Source organism: Radiomyces spectabilis, assembly GCF_025331425.1.
Source record: "Radiomyces spectabilis strain NRRL 2753 chromosome Unknown BYT42scaffold_4, whole genome shotgun sequence".
In the NCBI taxonomy this organism is placed as follows: Eukaryota; Fungi; Mucoromycota; class Mucoromycetes; order Mucorales; family Radiomycetaceae; genus Radiomyces; species Radiomyces spectabilis.
The window spans coordinates 540,650-565,831 of NW_026251929.1; the positions used below are offsets into that span (position 1 = coordinate 540,650).

Below are 25,182 nucleotides of genomic sequence, written 5' to 3' on the forward strand. Positions count from 1 at the left end.
ATACCCACACATCTTTCTAGATCTATCATAGCCTGGGCGGGATGGAACTGAGGGGGGGAACCAGTGCTGCCCTGCGTGTGTTCAGAAACAAATCACGTTGCAACGTATGCCATAAAGTTGTCATTAATATACCGAAGTTCCGTCAAGAGTTCTCACCCAGGTTATGCCGTGTATGCGTTAGGCTTTTTGTCTGACGAAAGTCGCTCAATGTAAGAGGGCGGCCTCCGGTGGCAGGCGGCATCCATTGCACAGCGGGTGTACGGCTTGTTAAAATTAGTATTACTGTTGCTGGTAATTGTTCGATGAAGCTCTTTCCATTTCCCCATATGGGAGTCGAGTGTTGCGATCCAAGGCACATCTTAATGTTATGAATACTTTTATCAAAAAAGCATAACACAGACCCAATGTAAAAAGCTGGCAAATTTAAAAGATGTAAAGGCCATACAAATCATAAAGGTTACAAGTGCGAAAGTAGGATTTTCAAAATTACAGCTATAGTGGTTGCTTTATTCACGAATTTTACCAATTCCGGGAACAATGGTGATTGAAACGATGGTTTGTATGTACAATGAAAGAGTAATAAAAAGTAGTATAAAAAATAGGTGAGTTTATCGAGTGGCGCAGGGCACATCATAGGATGGAGGTCGGCCGAGGGCAAATAGATCCAAGTTGGAGGATGAGTCCATTACGGTTCCGTAGGAAGGAAGGGGGCCAAAGTATGAAGTGGTGATTTCACGGTCGTGAGCCACGGGCCACAGGTAGGGCGAGTCTAAAGGCAACCATGCATCAGGCTCACTAGTAGGTGTCGAATGCTGACTGGAGGAAGCGCAGTACATGGCAGTGGCCGGTTCGTATGGTGTGGATCGGTACGCTTCTTCGTACGGCGGTAAGATGTGATCATGGTTATGCTGGGAAAGATTGGCATCGGTCGATTCATCGACAATGGTGATGGGCATTGAAGCCCGCAATTCGGATTTCTCGCCATGCTCGTTCACTAAGCACATTGTAAACTGCAGCTTGTGTTCGATGGTAAAAAGCGGGTGGTGAATGTCATGCTGGATGGCTTGCGCACTGCGTGGTATAGCAAATGTTTCGGTTTTCTGACCCTGTTCACTTCCTTGTCCAGGGAATTCTTCGTCACGGATAAAGCGAACAATGCGACTCTCCGTACGTTTGCTGTTCATCTGTTCATCCATCACAAAAGTGGTGTACTCTTTCATGACACAGGTCAAGTATCGGATCCGCATCGCTCCTCCTTGGCGTGGTAGCACTGTAAATTCCAGAGGAATCATTTCACCTCTTCGGTATACCTTTTTCGGCACCATAATCCGATAATGAAGTCGTTCGTCCCAGTCGTTCCACAGGTAACTCGGCAAAGCTAGCTCCTGATTTGCCGAGGGCATCCATTGACGGATAATGTTCAAGGGTATGCGATCGACAAAATTTGGTTGCAAAGCCGGTCGCTCAGCCACGGCTTTCAGCTTGTAATAAATGTCGCCATAGCTGTTGTCGTTCACGGATTCGATGGTATTGCCGGGCAGAACCATTTCGAAAGGAAACTTGTATGTATCTGCAGGTAAAACGTGAAATGTGTTTGAAAGGGGAAGAAACACCCATTCATCATCCAAAATGTCGAATTGATGCTTGTTATGTCGTTGATGCTGGTAACCAACCGTCATATTCACCGAAGTGGACGACCATCGATTGGAGCAAACACCTAAAAATCAAATCGATCATTGGGTTAGCACACGCAGTGATACCATGAAATGAGCGAGTTTTTTTTCAACTTACGTTCATTCCAGTGCACTCGCATTCGACCGACCATGCGCAGTTTGAGTGATTTCAAGCGAGTCTTTTCGCGCAGGTGCAGTACGACACATCCGCGAAGGACACAACCGGTGGATTCATCGGCATTGCCTCTGAGAATGACATTATGATTTTCCACATGAATTTTCACTCCAGGTTGACTATGCATAACGCTTTGACAAAGATACGATGTTCAGGTATGAAAAGAAAAAAGGGAAGTTGTAAAAAGTGACAGGAAAAAGGTAGAATGTTTGCAGAAAGAAGAATTAATAAACCCTTTTATTTTTTTGGGCATATCCAATGAAATCTGGTTGAGCGGCAGTTGAAAAACCCATTGATTTTTTTTTGTTCACCCGATTCGAAGCTAAAATTCATGCTAGAGCGATGGGATTAACATTCCGCATACAACACGACATGAAATGTTCTTTGATCTCGACCCTCCATATGCAGTAACCGTATGGCAATCACCATGATTTCATAATATGTCTGAATAGAACATAATGTAAGCGTTTGGCTATACGCTTTCTTTTTCCTATATGCTGGTCGATTTCGAGCAGCAATGATTTTTTCAACCAACCATGACTTGTCCACTGTGACGTGCCTTATAAATTTTTTTTTCGCTTTGGGAAAATCTCGCTTATGTGGTTGGTGCGTGCCACTTTTCACAAACAAAAAATATGCCTTTACGTTACACAAGCCAAGACGCAAAAACTTTTTTCATTTTGTGACACTAAAAAAAAAGGGTTTTCCTTGTTTTGCTTGATCTGTTATGCTTGACAGCTGCTTCAAAAATAAATAGATTTTTTTAGGGAAAAAAGCTCAGATCAACAAACCGTAGCATAAAATATGTGCAAGTGTGACGTGAAAGCGGGCCATAGAATGCTGGTTTTTTGAATCATGGCTCTTTGGGTTGAAATGATCTACATTTAACATCTTCCATATTCTAAGAATAGAAAATTTCCCCAACTTGGCACATTTTCCACGCTGATGGTTGAAAGTACTTGAACAGTGCATACGCTATATTTCCTAACATGACGTTGATCAAATCTAATACTGCTTGTCAACTGGGTCGACGAATGAAAACCCGCGTTGTTAGAAATAGAGCCTTGAAGAATATGTTATGATTCAGTCCGTTCTGCAGTATTCGCTGATTTTTCCCCCCTTGTTGCTTCCAAAATGAACTGCTTAAAATTCTTTCAAAACTCAACACAGCAATCAATCGACAAAAAAAAATATACCGGCATACCCATGTCTTTTGGCGTTTCCCCACATCAATCATTGTGTTGGCCACCCAAGCGAATTATCTCCATGTGTCATGAATTGAATGCACAAACTAAACTGCTCATTTCTTACAAACGGTTGAAGGGATGTATAAAAGATATGGATGATCTGTTCATTTATTTTTGGAGCATCGAGAAAAAATTCTAGGGTTTTTAAATTGACAGTTTTTTATAATGATTACACCAGGGTCAGTAAATCTTGAAGCGACATGAGGTTCATTAAGGTGAGACTGCGGGTGGCAGGTCTAATGAAATGAAAAAGAAAGGGTTAGCCAGGTTGGCATGAAATACTTTTCTTGAAAATAATAAGCAACTTACGTGCTGATAGTTTCCGTGCGAACGACGGTCTGGACAGCGACAGTTCGGGTGACGGTGCTGATATCAGTGGTGGGTTCGGTGTAGTAGACATAGACGGTCTTCTTGTGATCCCACTTGTTGCCTTCCCAGTCGTTGTTGTCTTCCCAATCGTTGTCCCAGTCCTTCTTGCCTTCCCAACCGTTGTCCCAATCTTTCTTGCCTTCCCAACCGTTGTCCCAGTCCTTCTTGCCTTCCCAACCGTTGTCCCAGTCCTTCTTGCCTGCCCAGTCGTTGCCCCAGTCTTTCTTGTCTTCCCAGTCATGGCCCCAGTCCTTCTTGTCTTCCCAGTCATGGCCCCAGTCCTTCTTGTCTTCCCAGTCGTTGTCCCAGTCGTTGTCCCAGTCGCCTTTCTTGTCTTTCCAGTCATTGCCCCAGCCGCCCTTCTTGTTGCCCCACTTCTTGTTGCCCCACTTCTTGTCTTCCCAGTCGTTATCATCATCCCAACCCTTCTTGTTGTACAGGGCCTGGGCTTTGGGAACGATACGGAGAGCACCGGTACCCATCTTGTTTGCAGAGGTGGCGATCTTGACGTTGATCTGATGCTTGCCCTGTTCCAAAGCGAAGGCACCTCGGCTGAACATGCGGTTCTGAAGAGCTTCTTCAGGTGTCGCAGCGTATGCGCTGGTGGTATTGGCAGAGCTGGTCATACCAAGGGACATACCATTGTCCATGATTTCAAAGATATCACCACCTAATTATCGAAAAAAAATTACAAGATACTTTAATGTCCTGGCACCAAATAAAAAATTTCCGATAATTCGTTTCATCAATATCGTGATGAGAGGGGAAGAAAAACTCACCTAATTTGTAGTCGGTGACTTGAAGTTCTGCGGGTTCGGCCAAGTCAATGGTGAAGGTGCGGTCAACGACGGGAGAGGATTCACTGACCATCCAGTTGAAGGCCTGGAATTGTTCACTGACTTCCAATGGGCTGATTTGAGCACTGGTGAACTGGCTAGCGTCGATTTCGCTGTTGCTCACGGTAGTGGGAGCCGTGGCTGCCAACTGAGCAAGATAAGCTGCAGAGAGGATAGCAAGGGTAAAACGCATAATACTTTTCTTCTGTATTTTTTTCTTGTTTTACTGAGGAACAAAGAAGAATCAGCAAAAACAATGGTTAACCTAACATGAGATCATGTTGATTTGTAGTTGCAATTTATACGTTTTTCCTCCATTATCAACCAAACCATCTCAAAACGGCGAACAGTTAATGGAATGATTCGGAAGAATTTTTCCTCTCATCATCTACTACGCTTTCTGTACGTTTTGACGGCTGGGATCAAAACCTTTTTATTTCTCTGAAATCCATTCCTCTCGCCCCATATTCAGCGTGGCAAAAAAGAAAAAAAAAGGCCGGAGATTTATTTTACAATCGAAATTTCCCAATATCATGCATGCCCGATTCATACTATTTCCTTTCTGCTTGTCGCCATATCCTTATGTATGGTGGAAGGCATAGTATATTTCGCTTTTTTATTCGAGACAGTGAGGTAACAGATACCATAGCTTTTCATCGACACTGTCATGGTCGTCTTTGGGCAAGCATGATTTTCTTTTTCGGGTTCTTTATGGCAATGCTTAGATCCTGAGGGTCCTCGACTCCTTTACTTTGGCTATATCCCACATTAAAAGTAACACATGTAAATTTGATGTTTTCAAGATGATTTACTCTTAGTCCCTAATTATACCATGATGAAAACGAAATTCTCGACATGTTAGAAAAATCCTTAATCCTATTACGTACGCACGTTACTGCGAAAGTAATTGATAACCCATACCACAGCCATTGCCGTATTATCCGAGCTGATTTGCATACAGTGTATTTATTGTCAATGAAAATGATATCATACAAATACAATGAGTTGTACGGTGCGACCGATTTCTATGGTGCTACCAGGCTACGAGGCCGAAAAAGCCTTGAGGCCATCTCTTTGCTAAATATTTACGGATTTCATCGGCAACCATGATAAGAGCGGCCCAACCAAAGGGGATGAACCAGAACTGAACAGGGACCGACGAGGTTCCCAGATAAATGTTGAATACAGGCACGTAAAGAATGATGATGGCAATAGCGAGCGATGCGATCATAGCCGCGAATAAATATAAGTTCTGATTTGGACCCCACAATGGATTGGCTTGCACCAGTGAGAGACGACGGGTGCGAGTGGATAAAATGTTGCCCCATTGACAGATGACAAGGTTCACAAAATAGATGGACTGGGCCGTCTGTACCAAATCCGTAATTTCTTCTGCGGTGTGGCCCATGTAGCCTTGAGGACTGCTGAAACTTGAAAAGGATAAAAAGACCTTGTTGGGAGGAAGACCATGGCTCGCCAAATAGTAGTAAAACATGAACATGGAGGAAAGCATTTCCATCAATCCAATGAATCCGTAGGCTTGAGCGAGAAGTTTCATGTTCACCAGATGTTCTTGCTTGGGTCGACGTGGGGGGCGGCTCAGTAAACCCGCTTCGGGCTTCTCCATCATGATGGACATGGACGGCAGCAGATCGGTCAGGACGCAAATGACGATCATTTGGAAAGACGAAATCGTTTGAGGCGAACCCAGAAAGATCGTGAACAGCACGGGCCACAATTCGGACCAGGAACCAGCGGGCAACAGATACAAAATCACCTTTTTCAGATTGTCGAATACAAGTCGGCCATTCTCAATAGCAGCAACGATACTTGAAAATTTGTCCAGCAAAATCATATCGGCCGCTTCCATCGCCACATCACTACCACCACCCATCGCGACACCTACGTCCGCGGCTTTCAACGAAGGAGCATCGTTCACACCGTCACCAGTCATGGCCACCACGTTGTCCCGCTTTTGAAACTCCTTGATAATGCGAAGCTTCTGATCAGGCGAGGTACGAGCAAAAACAATTTCCTCAAACTGGCACACTTGCTCCCACTGGATTTCGTTGAGCACCATCAGATCCGTGCCTGAAAGCAATAAAGCATGGTTGGCTCCTGTCGCAGCATAATAATCCGGTTTACCCTCCTCGGCCAACGTTTCGGCTGAACTAGTGGTTGTTTCCTTGGGCAAGTTCACCGGCACTGTTTCTGGAAGGGGATTGGATTTGAGAGTTGCGCTTGTGTTTGGATTTGGATTCGGGTTCACATAAGGATTCAGATCTTCAATTGTTTTGGGGTATTCGGTGGTAAAGATTCCAACTTGACGAGCAATAGCGGCCGCGGTCGCAGGTAAATCTGAAATAAAAATAAAGAAAAGTTGGATGATGAGCTCAAAGTGACTCAAAGTTGCGAAAACAAAAAGATTCAAACTTACCGCCTGTCACCATGAAAAAGCGGAGTCCAGCGCGACGACAGATGGCTACGGTTTCAGCGGTTTCGGGACGAGGGGGATCGACAATGGCGACGAGACCAACGACCATCAACTCTTGATTCATCTGAGCGGCCCATGTAGCAAAGCGAGAAGAACCGGCGGTTTGACCTGCCGGAGTATCGTTGGGTCGAATAATGCGTTGCGCAAGAAGGAGTACACGCATGCCTTGATGTGCCCAAGCTACCTGCACCCGGACGAGTTCGGCGATTCGTTTCTCGGTCAATGGATGTCGTGTGCCATCTGGTAACAGAACCGAAGAACATCGAGGCAACAGAACATCGGGGGCGCCTTTACACATAAGGACCCAATCCTGGCTTGTAATAGCATCTGAAGGGGTCGACAAGGTGTCAGCAAGGGCAGGTGAAATACCACCGTGAAGCGTGAGCATCCATTTGTTCTTGGAATTGAAAGGGATATTAAAAATGAGATCGGCTTGAGATCGCACGGTATCAACAGTGGCATGAGGGTTGACTTGTTCGGCGAAGCGAAGGATCGCGGAATCGGTAGCATCACCAAACACGTTGCGTAAGCCTACAGGTTCATGGAGGGTAGCGGGATCGAATTGAGCAGCATTGCACAAGGACGCCACGGCTTGAAGATGGGCCAAAGGATGTTTCGTTTGTTGCGCCACCGCATCACGACTTTGAGCACTGGTGGTTTCTTGGTTGTAAATACTTGCGTGAGTCACCAACATCTTGTTCTCTGTCAAAGTGCCTGTCTTGTCGGAACACAACACATTGACACTACCGAGGGTTTCAACCGTGCTCAACACCTTGCATAGAACATTGCTCTTCTGCATTCGGCTGGCAATCAGCGTCAAACAAAGCGTCACCGCCACAGGCATACCTAAATCGCATTATTGGTAATTCTGTCGAGGACTGGACGTGTCAACACAGGATCATGATTTACCTTCAGGTACAAAAGCGACAATCACACTGATGACGGCGATCAAAGCATTCGAGACAGACAGGTAGTCGGGGTATTTGACACGTAACCAAGCAGCCCAAGTCACAAGGCAGATGATTCCCACCGTAAGCGAAAGAACGGTAATGATGATGACGAAACGGAAGATTTCGGCTTGCAAAGTGGTACGACGGTTGTTGTCGCTCAATGACAAACGAGCAATGCGACCCATCATGGTACGATCACCAATCGATACGACCACCCCTACCGCGGAGCCATTGATACAGTGAGTGCCCATCATGGCCATATTTTGACTTTCCAGAACATTAGGATCCGTATTGTCGACTGAACCAGGAATGGCTTCCGATTCACCTGTCAGAATGGACCGATCAAACTTGACATCATCCGAGACTTCCACCAAACGAAGATCGGCCGGAATTTTGTTACCCATGGAAATGGAAACTATATCACCAGGGACCAGTTGTGTGGCATCGATGGTTTTCACGACACCATCACGTTTGACAAGCGTCTGAGAAGGAAGCATGTGATGGATGGAGTTCATCACGCGGCTTGTTGACCAATCTTGCCACGCGTTGAAGAAAGCTTGAAGAAAAATCACCATCAGCAGAATAATTGCCAGAGCCAGATTCAATGGCGAAGGATTCGGTTCACCCAAGGGTTTCCAACTGATCCTACATGATTTCAACCCATCCCTCCAGCGTTAGATATCGCTGATTCTGTTTAGTTTTTCTATTCGAGGCCTTTTTATCACTTACCAGCAAATGATACTGGCAATCCATAGGATTGTGCAAAAGCCACCAAAAAAATAATTGAACAGTTTGCGACCTAGGTTACTCGACGGAGGCGAGATTGTATTCTTGCCATACAAGGCGGTTCGTTTGGTAGCTTGATCGGTGTCTAGGCCTTGGTTGATGGATGTATTGTATTGTTGAGCCAGTTCCACTACAGATAAGATGTGATAGTTCGCATTGGATAACTCTAATGTATCACATAGGACAGATAAAATTTAGCCTCCTGCATGATGAATAAATGTTTGATAGGCGGATGCATTACCTTCACCGAGATCCTCGGCTTTGGAAGTTTTGTTATGTTTCTTGCGAGACTTGCTGGTTTGTTTCTCGGAAACGGTAATGGACAGGGTCCGGTAAGCAATGATGGCGTGGCTACCAGCAGTAGACGTCCGACGCAACGAACGGCGTGAACCAAGCGGGCGCCTAGGCTCTGCGGCTTGCATGTCGTTATCCCTTGAGGGGCTCTCAAAATGAATGCCAGGGTTAGACTTGACCATCTTGACAGCGTTCTGTTGAAATCAAAGTAAATCATCTCTGGGCGTCCTATTTTTTACCGTATTTATAGTGGGGCATTGTGGCTTTTTTTGTCGTTGTACTCTTGTGGCGTCGTTTTGTCGCAGTGGCCACTAATCACAAAAATGCCTCGCCATGCGCCAATTTTGCGATTAACAAAAAAGCAGGAACAGGAGACGATCACGTCTCGTTTTTTAAACCCCGATATGCGCCTTTTTATTTTTCTTTCCGTGGCGAAAAATCTGAATTCAGAAACAAATGACAATGTGGATCGTCGCACATACAAAAAACAAGCTTGGCTTGTTTAAATGAGCCAATGGGCAAAAAGGCGCGTTCATTTTGTGCAAAGGGTAAAAAAAAATTTTTTTATCAACATATCTTACAAGAGAAATAATCTAAATGAAGGAAAATAGAACACAAAAAAAAGGGAGATGAACATGATAATGAAGTTTCGGTTCGAATACAATCCCTTCGTCTAGAATAGGTGGTTTTTCTTTTTTTTTTTTTTTAAACACTGTTGGCGACTTGCTTTGCCTTTTCAGAGGCAAGACCCATGGTGACCAAGAAAGTCGCTGTATCTTGGTATTCCTTCTTTTGACGAGCTTCGTCCCATTTAAGTTCCTCCGTCATGATTTCAATCACTCGAGGAAGAGACTGGAGTGCAGCTTCAGCGTTCAAGAAGGCAAGACGGGTACGACGTCCCAAGACATCAACAGCTGTGCTGGCATATTCTTGACGCACAGCGTAACGTACTTCGGCTTCGATATAAGGGTAGTTAGGGGTGATACGCTTGCCATAGGTTGGCCAGCTCGTCGCCGTATTGTCTTCAATAGCACCGACGGCCCAAGCACGGTCACCATAGCTGTTGGCAAGATGCAGCGCAACTTCAGTATCCATGCCGAATTCCTGAACCAAGCGAATAAACATGGTATTGGTGTATCCTTCGCTACCAACCAACATCACCTTGTCGGTGTGACAAGGAGCGGTGGGTTTCAGACCGTACACTTCGATCGCCTTGTCAACAGTTTCCTCCGCCATGGCGCGATACGTGGTCCATTTACCACCAGCAATGGTAATAAGATTATTCTCGCTCACGTTAATCATATGGTTGCGCACCAGTGATTCAGTGTTTTTGGCATGAGGATCACGGACAAGAGGACGGATACCAGACCATGCTGCCAGCACATCGCTGCGACGGACCTTGACGTCTTTTTAATACGGCAAAAAAGCAGTGATTAGAATACTTCTTCTTCAGCGATTACGTAAGGCTCATGTTAATTGCTTACCAGCACTCAAATAATGGGAAACTTCATCGAGAATCCATTTGATTTCATCTTCTTTGGGCATCGGGTTTTGAGTCACATCGGTCGGAGAATCTAAAATTGATGCCCCATTACACAGTCTGCCTTACAAGTAAAAAATATGACAAAGCACTTACCAGTGGTTCCGGCAATGGTATTTCCTTGCCAGGGTAGGAAGAAAATGACACGGCCATCACTGGTAGAAGGATCTAACAAGCCCATGTTACGAGGACTGTAGTAGTTGGGAAGGATGATGTGAACACCGGCCGAGGGAGCGACAATTTCTGCGTTTTCCTTGTTGTCCATCTTGCGAAGACCATCGGTGAAAGGACCTGTCGCGTTAATCACACCCTAAGCATCAAGCAAGGAATAAAGTCAGTTACCGTGACCCAGCTTTTGCGACCATTGTTTGGTAAGATACCTTTGCTTTCACGTTCCATTCTTCACCGGTGATGTTGTCTCTTAATTTAGCGCCATTGACCATGCCCTTGTCATCCTTTGTAAGATCGATAACTTCGCAGTGATTAGCAACATCGGCGCCATGATACACAGCAGTCAAAGCGAGGGCGACGTTCATTCTTGCATCATTATGCTGACCTAAGTAAATACGGTCAGATCAGATTTTTGAGGGTAATGCAAGGTGTAATAAGATTGAACGATAAATTACCATCGTAATAAACAAGCGCACCGACGAGTTCATCCTTCTTCAACATGGGGAACGCTTCGAGAGCCTTGGATCGAGTCAAGAAATAACTGCTTTCCAAGGCTTCACGACCGGCAAACAGATCATACATTTTGCATCCTACCCAATAGTACGGGATCTGCCACCATCTAGTAGAAAAAATTTGTAATAATGATCAGTTTCTCAGACGAACTTAACCAACCATCGTTAATTTTGAATATTTTAGAATGCCCGCTTCCACCTTTACTCCACATCCGCCCCGCTCGCCCACCAACACGCACACACACACCACACGGCAGCATTTTGGCACTTCCTGCCCGATGATTACTCCTTTGTCCTCCCCCTGGTTTTTCGTGAAACTCAGATGGCCGATTTTACACCGGCTTTTTTTTTTTTTTTTTTTTTTACTTACTTGTATACGGGAAGCATGATTGGCAACTGTCCTGCAAGGTAGGGAGCAATGTCCAAAAAGATCTTTCGTTCATGAAGTGCTTCCACAACCAATTTGTACTGTTCGTAATCCAGTTCCATAATAGCCTTCTGAAGATATCGTACACCGCCATGAACAAGTTTGGTGGATCGGGAAGAAGTACCTGGTGAAAATGTATCAAACAGTAAAAAGTCAATTTCCCGAATCCATCATTTTTGGTCCCCTTTTCCCCAATTTCACCCCTTCCTTGCTTTTTTCGTCACTACAATGCATTCGTGAGACACGCACCTGACGCAAAATCATCTCTTTCCACCATGGCTACTTTGATGCCGCGAGTGGCAGCATCTACAGCGGTACCAGTACCGGTAGCACCACCACCGACAATCAATAAATCGTATTCGTTTCCGGCTTTGAGTCGTTTCAACATTTCTTCACGTGAAGGGGCCTGCCAAAGTTCCGTCGGCTTTTCCATTTTCTCCTGTAGTGCTTCAGCGTGGACAATGCTACGAGGCATGAGCGATTGTAATGCTGACGTCTTTAGGTTATCATTGGCGAATATCTTGTCTTGATGTCGCAGTGTGGACAAGTACAGGTTGTGACGCTGGCGATCATGTTGATGGTAATAATACAATGAACCGGCTCCGGCAGTCGCGGTAGCGGTTGCCAAGGTCAAAAATTTCTGAGAGCGAGAAAGGCGTCTCCACATATTTGCAAGGGTTTATGTTATTTGGGGGTAAATGAAAGAAAAAAAAAGTAGTAATAAGTTGACAAAAGTGAAAGATAAGAAAGAAGAAGCAAGTGCTTGCAAAAAAAAGATGTAATTTATTTTTTTATTTGCGGTTTCGATTCAACTAAAGCCGGCTGAGCATCAAGCGGACATTTGTTTTTCACGTTGACGTAAAATTGAAGCCGATCTCCTCTTGAAAAAAACGGCAAAATTGAACCTTTTAGACTAGACTTTGATATTTTCTTGTTCCTCTACCATTACAATGGATTGCTTCATGAGGTCCTCATAGACAGTCCAATCAATTATAACTGTAAGTTACTGAATGCGGTAGTAGTAATAGCGGTCCTCTCGTCGTAGACTGCGGTAATATCGGGCCTATGGATATCCAATGCTTTTTGTCGGGCATGACGTAACTTTAGCATGATTGGTGAGTTCCTTTGCAGTTGACGACTGATCCACAGACGAAGCTTTGTGCAGATATCCAGTGAGAGCCGAGTTCGGAATGTGAACCCTGTAAATTTTTCGTTATGACGAAACCACCATTCACCCGCGGTGATCTACCGAGAAAAATGCACTCTTGGCTCGACCGTCTGCGTTTGACGCTTGGCTGAGGTGAATTGGACGCACTAAAACTGTGGAGTTTTATCCCATCATCTCACATAACTCATTATCAATGACGATCACCACCAATCATTTCGCTTTTTCTCCGATGATTCATCCCAGATAAATCCGGCTAGCAGCGATGCTCAATGAATCTTATCGAACATTTGCCAGATCTCTTCAACGTTGCTGCCACGGTCCACCGGAAGCAACTCCGCCCTGGAAAAATAGCCACCGCAAAAAGGGTGAAACCATCACTATGACTCCACAAAGGAACACCGTAAAGCATACATTTTGTGCTCTGAGGTAGACTGTAAAACCACGTTCAAATATTTCCGTCCATCCGTCCCTGATACAGTAACAAACACTGAAAGATTTTTTTTTTTTTTTTTTTTTTTTTTTTTTTTTTTTTTTTGCCTTTTGCATTTGCTGGTTTTATTGCCAATTATGATACATTTGGAGAAATTGCCTTGTTGATAGCTATAATCAACGCATGCAGTTGGTGAGGATACGGCTGTCCAGATGATGACTGCCATTATCCTCCAATAAAAGTTGAATAATCATTCAGTATTCGCTGTAACTGTCGATTTTGACCTGAGGTGACCATCGTCTTCATTGAGTATTTTTGCGGTGATGTCCATTTCCTGTACCTATCTTACCTAGTATCGGTAATAATTGCTTTAGCAGCTCATGTTTCGAAAGACGGTCCTACAAGTGCAGGCATGGTTAATTCGCTATTTTCGGTCCCTATGCAAGAATTCCATGGCTTACCAAAATTGTAGACTCCCATGGAGAGTCACTATCGGCATGACTGTATGAAAAGAAAAATCGATAAATAAAAGATCCCATGGTAGCCACCTTGTTCAGTTTGCTTACATGAATGGTGGTCCAGCAAGCCATCGACACAGTTCTTCCACTTTTCCTTGTGCATTTTCTTTGGATAATCGTCTTGCATAAAATATGAGCCATTCTCTGTATTCTTCCGGCGATTCCAACAAAGCCGCCACCGCCAACTGGATCTAAATCAAACATGCCTCAAGGTTACACTCCAATACGGTGACGCTCTACTGCCGCTGCTTACTTCAATGTGACTTATTGTGATGGTGCCTATAATGTCTTTATCACTGTTGGAAAGGCTCGACAACGATTTACTGGTCGGATCACGGCCCGGGCCACGCATAACAGCCAAAGAGAGCCAGCCAAGGGGATGTTGTAATCGATCATGACCAGGCCGACTTTCTGAACCCCAGAACTCTGAGATGATATACCAAGCGTCGCTGACGCGAACCCAAGCCTTCATGCCTCCATGATAAGTGAACGCTTGACGATAGCTTGTGACTAGTAAGACCGATCCATTCTTTTGCACTCGAGCATCCTTAATGGTAGGTGCTTTTTGTGGTCCATTGGAAGGTAACTGAGCGACCCTTAACAGCGGAGCCACTGATATGCCATCCAAACAACTCTGCTCTCGAGGAATATCCCTAAAACCGTCATTGAGGGTTAGACGTGAGCAAGAGTAAGATATGGGCGACGCGCATTTGGTTCTCTTTTTTTTTTACCATGTGTATATAAGTCCGGTTAATGTGAGGCACAGCAGCCACTGCTCATTGCATTGGAGGATGACCGGTGTACTCTCAAGTATTACGGGAGGCATTAACCTGAGATTACCGCTTATCAATAACAAGTTTTTTTTTTGGGGGGGGGGAGGTAAATAATTATTATCCTTACCTTCGACCAGCTGGAGAGTAAACGTGTAATGTACCATCCTCACATCCAGCAGCACAGAATAAAGAGTTGCCGGTCATCAGTAATATCGCGCTTGGCAAATAATCTGTCCATAAGATGGATCCATGACGACTCACAACCAATTTGGCATAATCTTATTCCCCAATAAGGCGACGTAAGCATAAAAAAAGTTCATTGTCCTTTTTTGTTTCTATCGCGCTTACCTTTATCTCTCGGATTATGGCATTCCATGACGGTATTAGACTCTGTCGGAGATGTTTTTCGAATAAAGGTCGATTTGACCTTGGGTGCACCCAATTTGACTTGACTGGGTAAAAGAACGACAGGAGGAATTACTGCGGCATCGATCCATTCGGGTCTTTCACGCGGATTCGCAGGTGCAGTGCCAGAGACCTCTGCAGAAACCGTGCCGTCGCTTTCTGTCGCCTCCGCCTTCCGCTTATTGCCTACGACTGTGGCTTTTAAGCCGGTGGTTGGAAGAGATACGGCAGGATCATCATAGTCCACTCGTTCTAAGCTTGATACTGCTGAAGTGGTTGCCATGCTATTCGTTTGATTGGATGGATTTGCTCCTGTTCCTTGCGATGCCTAAGAACAATCATTGACTATTGTTTAATGTCTGTAGTTCCACCAAAAATAACAAACCCAGAAAAGGAAGAAGATTCACCTGCATCGATTGATAGGATCTACTTTGAGCTGATGACTGATTAGATGAAGAGGAAGTACCGCTTCGGATCATAATAGGCTGAATACGCCGTTTTCCATCTTTGCCAATGGTGACTTTTTGTTGAAGAGGGGTGACTGGTGCACTCCCGGAAGACGATGTGAAATCCGCATCTGCCGGTCGTGGTTGTGAGACAGATAGCGATGATGAAGCAACAGTAGGAGTATTGCCGGTTTCGTTGACAGGTGAAGAGGTCGGTTTCGCATCGACATCCATGGGGGTAGGTGATTGCGATGAGGAAGGTGTTGTATTCACGCCCATCAAATCCGCTATTCTTTTTGAAGATAAGGCTTTGCTGGAAATAGCATGTTCATCTTCCAGTGTCAGTTGGCCAGGCGTTTCCGGCAACTGTGCATTACGTCGGCCATAACCGTATCTTGATAGTTGCTTAAGCTGAACATAACGATAAAACAGAAGAAACAATGTGTCAGTGAGAATCCCTTTTTCTTTTTTGGTGTGTGTTCCATCAAAGATTATTGAGATTTTAGTTTACCATTTCTTCCTCGGGGGCTACTTCCCGAAGCTCTTCGCCTAATTGAAGACACGCCACTGTGCCGTCCTGAGAGCAGGCAAACAGATTTTTACCGTCGGGTGTCCTATAAGATACATGCAACGGCACCATCAGCAATTCTGCAATAACCATAGTTCAAGCGGTGATGATACTGACCAAGCTAAATCATAGACATTGTTATCAAAGACATCGGCGGCTACGCACAGCGGTCTGCAATACTTTGTGAGCCATATAGAGATGCTGCGGTCTTGTCCTCCTAAAGCACAAATAGAAGCCCAGGTATCGTCATCAGAAGCATTGTCTGTATCGCTCTTTCCTGATGAAGTGCGAAACAGTTTTGGATTAAAGCACTATAGGAAAAAAAAGGTATGTAAAGAAATGTTAAAGCTGGGAGTTTGCTTGTATTCATTCTCGTCCGAACTTACCGTCACTTCAATAGGTAACTGATGTCCGACAAAGGAAATGTCGGCTGCCCAATCGTCTCTGCTGATGACGGCAGCTACACACTGAATACCGTTTACAGCATTGGCTGCAGCAATGTGAGATCCATTAGGCGACCAGCTATTGGCGCCAAAAAATTCCACAAAAAGGGAAAGAAAATATGTCAGTTCAGTAGAATATAACGATGAACGGGATGCTTCCATACCTTAATCGCCGATACAATGTGGTGCCTGGGGCATTGATGAAAGGTCCCTTGATATCCTTCTCCAGTTCCCAATCCGAGGTTCGCCAAATTTTCACCATTTTATCATCCGACTAACCACTGTGTGAATACGCAGCCCATCGTTTTTCGTCAATATGAATGGTTTACCTGCGAGGCAAGGTACTTTCCGACTGGATCCCACGTGACGCCTTTGACGAACCCACCGTGCTGATCGATCTTTTTCACTTGTTCTAATTTCCATAACAACTGGTTATGGCTTCTATTCATGTGATGAAATCAAATGTTGGCCGTACCAAAAGTCTGCGCATCCCATACAATGACATAACCATCGACACCGCAGGATGCGAGGTATTGATTGTCTTTTGACCAGGCAAGATCTTGCACATCTATAAGTAATGGGGAAATGAGTACCTGGGTTCTTCTTGGATGCACACGCAAACATACTGACCTGAATCATGACCGCGCAAATATTTCACGGGTCGCCAGGTCTCGCGATTGACTTCAGATGATCCAAATACGGAGCCACTTCCTGCTTCCCTAAATATTTTGCATCAATGGATGCGGATCGGGTGCGATAACTCACAAATGGGCTTACTTGTCCAATTCCCAGATAATGATAACATTATCATTATCAGAGCTCGACGCTAGATAACGACCATCGTTGGACCAACGAACGCATAATACGGCGCCTATCATCGACAGTATGAATAAGCGACAATGGCCAGGGACAGGATCTCTTATTGTTATACAAAACTCACCATTGTGCATTGTCATGGTGCAAAGCAATTTATGACAATTGGTATCCATCTCGGCGCGTTCGTCCAGGACCGGTTGGGTATTCCATATTTTCACGGTAGCATCTATGGTTCAGTGGTTGGTACTTGGGAAAATATAGCCAATAGTGGTGTATATGTGTGTTTACCTAGACCACCAGTGGCCAATCGACTGCCATCTGGATGAACATGAATGGAGTAAATACAAGGCTTCTTGCCTTTGGATCCGAGAGCGTGATCTGTAAGGGAGGCATGAGTAGGTTTTTGTGTGGAGGCAAATGTAGAAGAAGGATGAGAGGGGACTTACCACCATGGGTAATCCAACTAGGTTTGTAGATAATCATGGGTGCGATCCGCGTAATGCGCGTGTAACTTTCGGTGGACTCAAGGTGTGAGGTTCAGGAGGTTCTGAAAGTGAAGCCGAGGATGTGACTGGCGTTATGCTCTCTCACACCTGAGCCTTGGATTTGCCTTGTGACAGACAAAAAAAAAAAAGAGAAAACTTGTACTGTGGATGAAATGATGTTTATTGCGCTGCAAGTGCCTCCTTCGTCCATAGAAACAAGCGCTCGCTAAGAAAGTTATCATGGTGAATCAATACTAGGGTGAATAGGCTCAAGTGGATCACGTATTCACTACGCTGGAGGGCATGGCCGTGGTTTTAATAAGCTGGCTTACGTTGAATGAGTTGATTTCCGACCTTTTTTTTTATTTAATTTTTTTTTTCCCTTGTTTCACTCTTTGGCGCGCCGGAATATTTGATATAAAGTGAGATGTGGATTAAAATACGGAGTGATACTGAAGCAACTTCTTATATATATCAACGGAGCTTGCAGGCACGCTTTGAATATTGACCTTTTATAACAGAAAACATGACGTGGGTTCAATTGGAATTGCAAAAAAAAGCGCAAAGAGATGTTGTCGCACTAGGCTGACATTTTTTTTTTTTTTTTATATTCGAGGGGTTTTGGTTTAGCGCTCTCAAGAGCAGTAACTGTGAGAGACATCCACGCCAAAAGATGGCTACTGAAGGTCAAATAAGCACACATTCCCTTGTAAGTAGCTATCGTACGCATGCTGATGTCTTTATCTGATAAAGTAACCCATCTCTTCGACCACCAATTGTTTCCTGATCAAGCAAAACCATTTCAAAATGGCCTTTGATTGGCCAGGAATATCGGCACGGCGCAAAAGTTAATGCACGTCACAACCTTTTGGTCGCACCGCAACCCTGAGGCGTCTGTTGCCTTCCCTTACTGTCCTGCAATAACCGTGCCTCGCTATGCGTTCGATACAGTGTGCTGTTGTCTTATTGATAGCACACCTGTGTGCGTCAAGTCTGGCGTCATCTTCCATTTATGATGATATGCTCGCTTTTCCTCGTTATCGTGTCATATTAACCGATAAGAAGATTTCTCAATCCGGACTCCATGAACGCCGTCCGCAACCCCATGTACCGTAACAATCTTGAAAGTTGGCAGCTGAAAGTTTCCAACTTAACCCTTTTTTCTGTCATTGGCATAGGAGGAAAGCTTAACAGCGTCAGCTCGTGGTGACGACTCTTCTTTTATGTCTAAAGGAAACAAACAAGTCATGATGACGAGCTCTTTCGGGCAGCCATTTTTATGCAATATCCCCAATGTCGACAAAGACCGCGAGAAACATGAAAGACTGATGTATGAGCGAGAAACCGCAGAAGAAGATACCCAGCAGATCATTAGACGAGGATTGGAGTTATTAGAACCCTTGTCCAACGAGTGTCTGTATTTTCATGTAAGGATGCTATCATGCAATGAAATCATACGACTGCAAAGATGCTCATTTCTGGTACCAAGACGCATGAATATTGGACATATGAATACTGTCATAAAAAATATGTACGCCAATTCCATATCGAGAAGGAACAGCAAAACGATGCCACCGCTCGAACGAAAACTCAATCGTACTATCTTGGATACTATAACAACTATGCCAAGCCAAGCATGCACAAAGATGCTTCCCAAAACAAACCGGCCCAACAATCCGATGTTGCCTCACCAGACACCATCGACGTTTCCAACACCGAACTTCGCCGCGTAGCTGACAAAAAGTATCTTGTCCAACGATGGACCGGTGGGACCCAATGTGACTTGACCGGGAAACCGAGAACCGTGGAGATACAGGTAAACTCAAGGCTACAGCATGGAAGTAATTTGATCCACAGCATATTTACATGTATCTGGTTAGTATCAATGCGATATGCAATCCCACGACCGAGTATCATTGTTTCAAGAAATCACGACTTGTCATTATCAAATGATAATCTCAACCCCACGATTGTGTATCGAAAGTATGCTGGTACCGCACCTGCATGCTCAAACCTACAATATCCATTGCAACCCTATCGTACCCGATCACCTTATTTCTGACAGTGAGACCGAGGAATTCAGAGAATCCGAAAAGCCCAGTCATATCATACATCAAAACGTCGATGCCGATGCTGCCATGGAAGACGGACCAAGCATATCGACAAATGCAGAGGAGGAAGGCGCTATGGATGCGGAGACAACCGCCATCACCACCGCCGCCGCCACAGCTACGGATACCTCCTTGTCGGGTACAGACGTGGACCTTCGTACCAAGGACAATGAACCCCATTCCACCGATAGTGCTGAAACGGCACAAACTACGAATGATTTGCTGGCAATGATTTCGGATCTTACTGGGCAAATGCGGGAGCTTCAACGACAAATTGAAGCATCACAGAGAGGTGGAGCCGTTGTACTGGAACCGGAAGGCGAATTCATCTATATCAATCCCAAAGCCGAGGATCTCATGCAGACCCTAGAAGAATTTTGGAAATCGCAAGACAAACAGTCAAAAAGAGATGAAGAAGAAGACGATTCATCCAGTGTCACCATTGAACTGAAAAAAGATGAGGCCCACCCTGCTTCGGATGCGCAACAACGCAACAAGAAAGCCTATGATCAGCTGTACTTAGCACTCCAATAATACGTAGAATAGACCTTTTTTTTTTTGCCCTAGGTATGCTATAAGTAAAACACATGTTGCACCTTACGAATTCGGTGTAAAGTGGAGAGAAAAAGTCAGCAGAGATGAGGGAACACGCTGTGAATTTATGAGAAAGAACCAGTGCGGTTCTTTTTTACATTTGGTTTCGCTCATATTCATTATAAGATACAATAAGCGACTCACAATGGATGGCAAGGTGGTGACAAAAATGTTATCGTGCGCTTTGATCTTTTGCTTAAACGCTTACCATGTAATGGTAAGCATGGATGTGTTCGTTACAGTTGACGCTTGTTATTTTATTTTATTTTATTCTCATTCATGCTTTTGGGTTTTTTTTTTTTTTTTTTTTTTTTTTGCTTATCTTCATTTTTGCATCAAGCAATAAGAATGGGGTTGTATATGTATATGAGCGCGTATATTGTCTATGCCATTTTCTTTTGGAGCAACGGATCAGTTACGGTATCCATGGATTCAATATTAATGGCGGGTGTTGTCAAGCCAGAAGACGAACGAGGTTTCAGATGCGTCATGCTTAGATCGTCCATCACTGATTCACTGTCAAAGCTGCCCGAGCGGCTGCGACTGAGATCATAAGATGGGGTGCCCACTTCACTCGTCCAGCCACTAGAAGCACCGCTATTGTTGGCACTGCTCATACTCAAGTCTTTCAACATATCAGCATTGGCTCCTTTTGAAGAACCCCAGTTAAAAATGGTCGTATCATCCAACCATTCCATGCTCGCCACTTGTTGAAGGAAACTGCTACGAATACGTGGAAAGCGGCTACCAGATAATTGATCCTGTGACCCACGAGGCGTACCGGAAACACTGGTGGATGAACTGGTTGATTTCGGCGTCGTTCGACTGATGTAATCCGCTGTTAAAATACATGCAATATTTTAGCGGTTATGTTTCATCACTCAAGTGCAATGCAATACAACAATTGCTTACCATCAAAATCAGGAAACACTTGGGGGCCATATTCATTGATGAGGTCCGTCAGGTCGCGGGAAAGTTGGCTTCGACTGTGACGCAACGATTCAGCTGCAGCAGGGTTCAACACGGACATAAGTAAAGGACGCAAGGACCTGATAAATGGGAAATGTTTTAAGAGCTATGATCCTACGAAGGAAATAGACGAGTGACATGTCACTTACTTTGCGATATCGACGCCGATTTCTCCTAATTTCAAACTCATGTAGGACATGAAGGAAATGACGGCTATAGAACCAAACGCGATCATCAGCTTGGACTTGAGTAACATGTCTGTTACTTGTGAGAGCGCAGCAAAGACGAGTGAAGCGTAGAAACAGTACAACGTAGGGATCACCACTAAGCCTACCAATAATTTCCATGTCGCAAGAACATCTCGCCCAGCGATTTTTACAGTAGAAGCCTTCAGCGCAGCTAATCGAAAGCGTGTGTGTGAGTAAGTGTCCGTCTGTCAGTAATTTGGGGGGGGGGGTTGTCTGTTTCTCTGTCGCCAAGCGTTCAGTTTTTTCTTACCTGCGGCTTTCTTTTGACTAATTACTTTGGCGATCACCATGACGGGCAAGTTCAGCACAGCACTAGAAAAATTACATGATGATCAGTCTGCCGTAATCTCAAGTTTCTCTTATGATAATGCGTCGTCCTACCCAGGAAGTCCAGCGAGAGCCAAGATAAGCAAGGCAAATAAGCGTCGGAACAGGAGGAAAATAGCCCGTAAGCCGCCAAGGTTTGTCTTTGACACTTGATGATCCCGGATACCGTGATATTGAAGAAGTTGGTTATAAGCAAGGGTTCGTTTTTCTAGCTCAATGACTTTAGGATCATCCTTAAAGATATTGTAGCCAATAGCAAAACGGCGATTCAAATCAACTACTTGCGAGATGTGGAGCTTGCGATGAGCTGGCTTGTACAATCGACGAGCAGCTTGGATAAGCTAAACATGTCGCCATCAGGGGCCGGGGAAAAAGTACAAAATCATGCAGGTCAGCTACTGGTGCAGATAAAAGAATTTGCAAAACCAGCTCACTTACCATCAGCGTCTCGTAACTACCAGCGTTAACTGTGACGCTTTTCAAAGCACCGTGGATGGTGTCGAGTAACTTATTGCAAGCTTCACGCTTCTCTTCAGCTCCTTGCTTGTATTTTTCCACCAACGCTGGAGAAACCGAAATAGGAGAACCAAATTCAATCACGGCGCGGGATCGGAATCGATGCGCATGGAAATAATTTAAACCTAGGGTTGTCATCAATATGCTGTTTTCGTCTAGCCATATGCAAGAGTTATATTCACATACCAACAGGCACAATTTTAACATCCAAATTAGGGAATTGCGTCATAGCACCCAGCGCCATCAATGACACGCCAACTGTGAAAAAGGTCGCAAAAAAGGATATAAGCAAGTCAAGCATAGATCATAATGCTTCGGTAGATTTACCTTTGAGTGGTAATAGTTCGGCCCGATCATGACTGCCTCCTTCCGGGAAAATAGTGATACAGCCACCATTGTTGAGTTCTTCATGAACTGCTTTGTACACCTTTTCCTGGTCCACGTGTGGCATACATTTGTAGGCTGTGCCTTCGTTGTTGGTGAGTAGTTCCAGGGCCTTTAATTCTTTAAACTCTTTCTTGATGATCAACTCGGTGTTCGATATCACTTGCACGACTTCCGCTTTTGCGATGCCTTTTGGCAACACAATGGAATCACGCGGCCGCAGTTGGGATAAAAATGCCGTGTCAACCCCGGTGATTCGCAGCGGCTCGGACTTTCGATCCAGCAATTGAAGACGACCTTTTCCGGCGACAGCGAGATCCTGAGGTCGAATCACTGGAACTAAAATCAAATCGGTAGCTCAGAACCCCGTTGTCTATGATACCATAACTGAAATAAAAACTGATTCAAAACTTACTGGCATGAATCATTCGTGCAAATGTACCAATGCCTTTCTGATGCATGGACTTTTCCGCAATGAGGAATGAGACGCGACGACCGCATTCACGCATGAGCAAGATCGGATCGACAAACTATTGTCACGGATATGAATAAATTGAGCAGAAATATAGCAACGGGCGCGTTATATCGTGCAAGCCTTACCTGACTGGCATGGGGACCGACGACGAAAATAACAGGCCCTTGCTTGGGGATTTTATAGGCACCACGTGGTCTGACTTCCCGAAAAAAGAGACTGATAAGGATATTAAAGATCCATTGTGCTAGATCATAAGTGAAGGATGTGGGGTCTTTCATTTAGGCCAAGGCAGCGCACAGACAGGCGAAAAGAGGTATTCAAGTCGCTAAAAGAGGCGCAGTAAGAAAAAAAGGAAATCGAAGAAGAAAAAAAAAGATGGAGAGAAAGAAAGCGTATCGCGATGAGTGAGGTTGGACAACTTTAAATTATTTTGACGATTAACCTTTCAGCACCACCATGACGTGTGTCACCAAGCACTCCAAAGTCCTGGACCACATCACTTTGTACAGCAACAGAACCCTCACTCATGTTCCACAAGTCTTTGTACTCACAACGTCATTCAACATAAACAGAAGAAACAGATATAGTAAAATTGAAAACACCACAGAATCTGTTCCCTTAATGAGCGGTTTTTCTTGCATACAAATCTACCTATCATCTCATCAGACAGAATATTACAAAGGCGCGTCAAAGGGTACGTGCTGCACTTTATATATGTCCATCTGAACTATAACAACTGGTATTTCCATTGTTCGCATTCATGCCTTCAGTAAGGCAAATGCGACGTTTGTCAAAAAAAAAAAAAGCAGCAAGTGGAAGAACTCGCTTTTCGGCGGTGTTCAATCGAGCAGCTCAACGCCAAAGAAAGTTGGATTTAAAGATGGCTATACCTGTAAGCAACTTGTTACAGTGCAAATGCGAGGGAAAGGGGGATGTTGCTCAGTTTTTAGCAATTGAACGATGCATTTCCCGGGCTTCTTTATGACCGCATTTTGAACGTTGATGAATCTAGCTTTTTTTTTCCATTGGGTTGTCCCTCTTTCCTTTAACAACAATCCAATCAGATGGCGCAATGATAAAAGTTGACCTTCCTTTATCCGGTGATTTCTGAACGTTTATAGAAACACGTCCATTCCCGAGAAAAATATACGTGGTGCCTGGAGACTGCTTCCGACTTCTATCTGCGGATTTTCATTGGCTGGTGTCACCTGCACGCGATGTCTTTTTGCTTTTTTTTTCCATCTCCGCGGAAGAATTTTTCGTTCCTGCTTTGTGTTACAGTGGCAAAAAAAGTTTTCTTCACAGCAAATAGAGGTCACATCATCGCTTATATCTGCGATACAAAAGCTGCCGGTTGTACATGATGAAATAGAATCACAAACTTGTTATCATCGCAAAAGCATACCTGAATAAGGCATGATGGTACTTGGTGATTCGACATCAAATTATTCTCGAAAGCCAACCTACAACCGAGAAAGATGCTGCCGTTTCTAGCAAGTCAAAGTAATATATGGCATCCTGGGGAAACGTCCTTTCAAACCCTTTGAAAAAGGATGAATGCCATTATACAAAATGATTTTAGACAACTGAGCCCAATAAACTTGGCCTAACCTCGGTTTTCCCCTATGCGATAAAAAGAAACATTGTAGCAGCAGCAAAGGATCGAACATCGGCAATCTCAGTTGAAGGATCTTTCACACGATTGCTTACTGCAAATTAGTTTGAGGGCCTATATTATGGAAACATCCCAAACCTACGGTGGATGGCTAATATCATGAAAACATGGTAGAAACCAAGCAAAAAGCCATTCAAAAAAGGAGAAGAAGGAACATGCTTACTGACAATGTTTGTTAGGCATGGCTTCACTGATTCTACGACCAAAAACCAATCGTTTCCCTTTTCTAGATATTACCATGGGAAGAATGCCTTGATATTTTTTAACTTAAATTTCGTAGATTCTATTGCAACAATGATAAACAATAATACACATTATTTAGGAGGAAGCCTGAAGGCATGGTTTTATTACATTCTT

At 44.3% G+C, this 25,182-nt stretch overlaps 7 protein-coding genes across 7 annotated transcripts; 1 reads left to right on the forward strand and 6 right to left on the reverse strand.

Moving 5' to 3' along the window:
* Positions 1-474: 474 nt before the first annotated feature.
* On the reverse strand, positions 475-2,052 carry BYT42DRAFT_643206 (uncharacterized protein). The gene is made up of 2 exons (XM_051572600.1): positions 1,792-2,052; positions 475-1,717 (listed from the first exon to the last, which is right to left on the reverse strand). Exons 1-2 carry the CDS (start codon positions 1,973-1,975, stop codon positions 609-611), a joined length of 1,293 nt encoding a protein of 430 aa, XP_051425072.1. The 5' UTR covers positions 1,976-2,052; the 3' UTR covers positions 475-608.
* An 822-nt stretch (positions 2,053-2,874) lies between these two features.
* Positions 2,875-4,548, reverse strand: BYT42DRAFT_643207 (uncharacterized protein). Its single transcript, XM_051572601.1, has 3 exons — positions 4,244-4,548; positions 3,405-4,134; positions 2,875-3,331 (listed from the first exon to the last, which is right to left on the reverse strand). Exons 1-3 carry the CDS (start codon positions 4,491-4,493, stop codon positions 3,265-3,267), a joined length of 1,047 nt encoding a protein of 348 aa, XP_051425073.1. The 5' UTR covers positions 4,494-4,548; the 3' UTR covers positions 2,875-3,264.
* Positions 4,549-5,333: 785 nt separating this feature from the next.
* BYT42DRAFT_493550 (uncharacterized protein) lies at positions 5,334-8,952 on the reverse strand (the record flags this gene model as incomplete). Its single annotated transcript, XM_051564224.1, has 5 exons — positions 5,334-6,658; positions 6,738-7,640; positions 7,704-8,389; positions 8,474-8,696; positions 8,778-8,952. 5 exons carry the CDS (start codon positions 8,950-8,952, stop codon positions 5,334-5,336), a joined length of 3,312 nt encoding a protein of 1,103 aa, XP_051425074.1.
* Positions 8,953-9,509: 557 nt separating this feature from the next.
* Positions 9,510-12,236, reverse strand: BYT42DRAFT_562364 (FAD dependent oxidoreductase-domain-containing protein). Its single transcript, XM_051567464.1, has 7 exons — positions 11,724-12,236; positions 11,418-11,598; positions 10,991-11,154; positions 10,745-10,920; positions 10,461-10,674; positions 10,309-10,398; positions 9,510-10,230 (listed from the first exon to the last, which is right to left on the reverse strand). The coding sequence occupies exons 1-7, from the start codon at positions 12,139-12,141 to the stop codon at positions 9,530-9,532; spliced, it is 1,944 nt and encodes a 647-aa protein (XP_051425075.1). The 5' UTR covers positions 12,142-12,236; the 3' UTR covers positions 9,510-9,529.
* Positions 12,237-13,177: 941 nt separating this feature from the next.
* On the reverse strand, positions 13,178-17,644 carry BYT42DRAFT_562368 (WD40-repeat-containing domain protein). The gene is made up of 20 exons (XM_051567465.1): positions 17,488-17,644; positions 17,330-17,419; positions 17,166-17,267; positions 17,003-17,096; positions 16,856-16,944; positions 16,701-16,793; positions 16,555-16,637; positions 16,390-16,499; positions 16,169-16,304; positions 15,900-16,093; positions 15,726-15,828; positions 15,176-15,625; positions 14,712-15,096; positions 14,491-14,641; positions 14,322-14,420; positions 13,844-14,243; positions 13,639-13,781; positions 13,534-13,573; positions 13,422-13,470; positions 13,178-13,356 (listed from the first exon to the last, which is right to left on the reverse strand). Exons 1-20 carry the CDS (start codon positions 17,522-17,524, stop codon positions 13,298-13,300), a joined length of 2,907 nt encoding a protein of 968 aa, XP_051425076.1. The 5' UTR covers positions 17,525-17,644; the 3' UTR covers positions 13,178-13,297.
* Positions 17,645-18,337: 693 nt separating this feature from the next.
* BYT42DRAFT_562370 (uncharacterized protein) lies at positions 18,338-20,265 on the forward strand. Its single transcript, XM_051567466.1, has 3 exons — positions 18,338-18,953; positions 19,016-19,342; positions 19,407-20,265. The coding sequence occupies exons 1-3, from the start codon at positions 18,750-18,752 to the stop codon at positions 20,169-20,171; spliced, it is 1,296 nt and encodes a 431-aa protein (XP_051425077.1). The 5' UTR covers positions 18,338-18,749; the 3' UTR covers positions 20,172-20,265.
* Positions 20,266-20,537: 272 nt separating this feature from the next.
* On the reverse strand, positions 20,538-23,566 carry BYT42DRAFT_562373 (uncharacterized protein). Its single transcript, XM_051567467.1, has 10 exons — positions 23,276-23,566; positions 23,091-23,205; positions 22,619-23,014; positions 22,478-22,549; positions 22,214-22,416; positions 21,830-22,116; positions 21,699-21,760; positions 21,350-21,599; positions 21,144-21,280; positions 20,538-21,069 (listed from the first exon to the last, which is right to left on the reverse strand). The coding sequence occupies exons 1-10, from the start codon at positions 23,426-23,428 to the stop codon at positions 20,615-20,617; spliced, it is 2,130 nt and encodes a 709-aa protein (XP_051425078.1). The 5' UTR covers positions 23,429-23,566; the 3' UTR covers positions 20,538-20,614.
* Between the last annotated feature and the right edge of the window lie 1,616 nt (positions 23,567-25,182).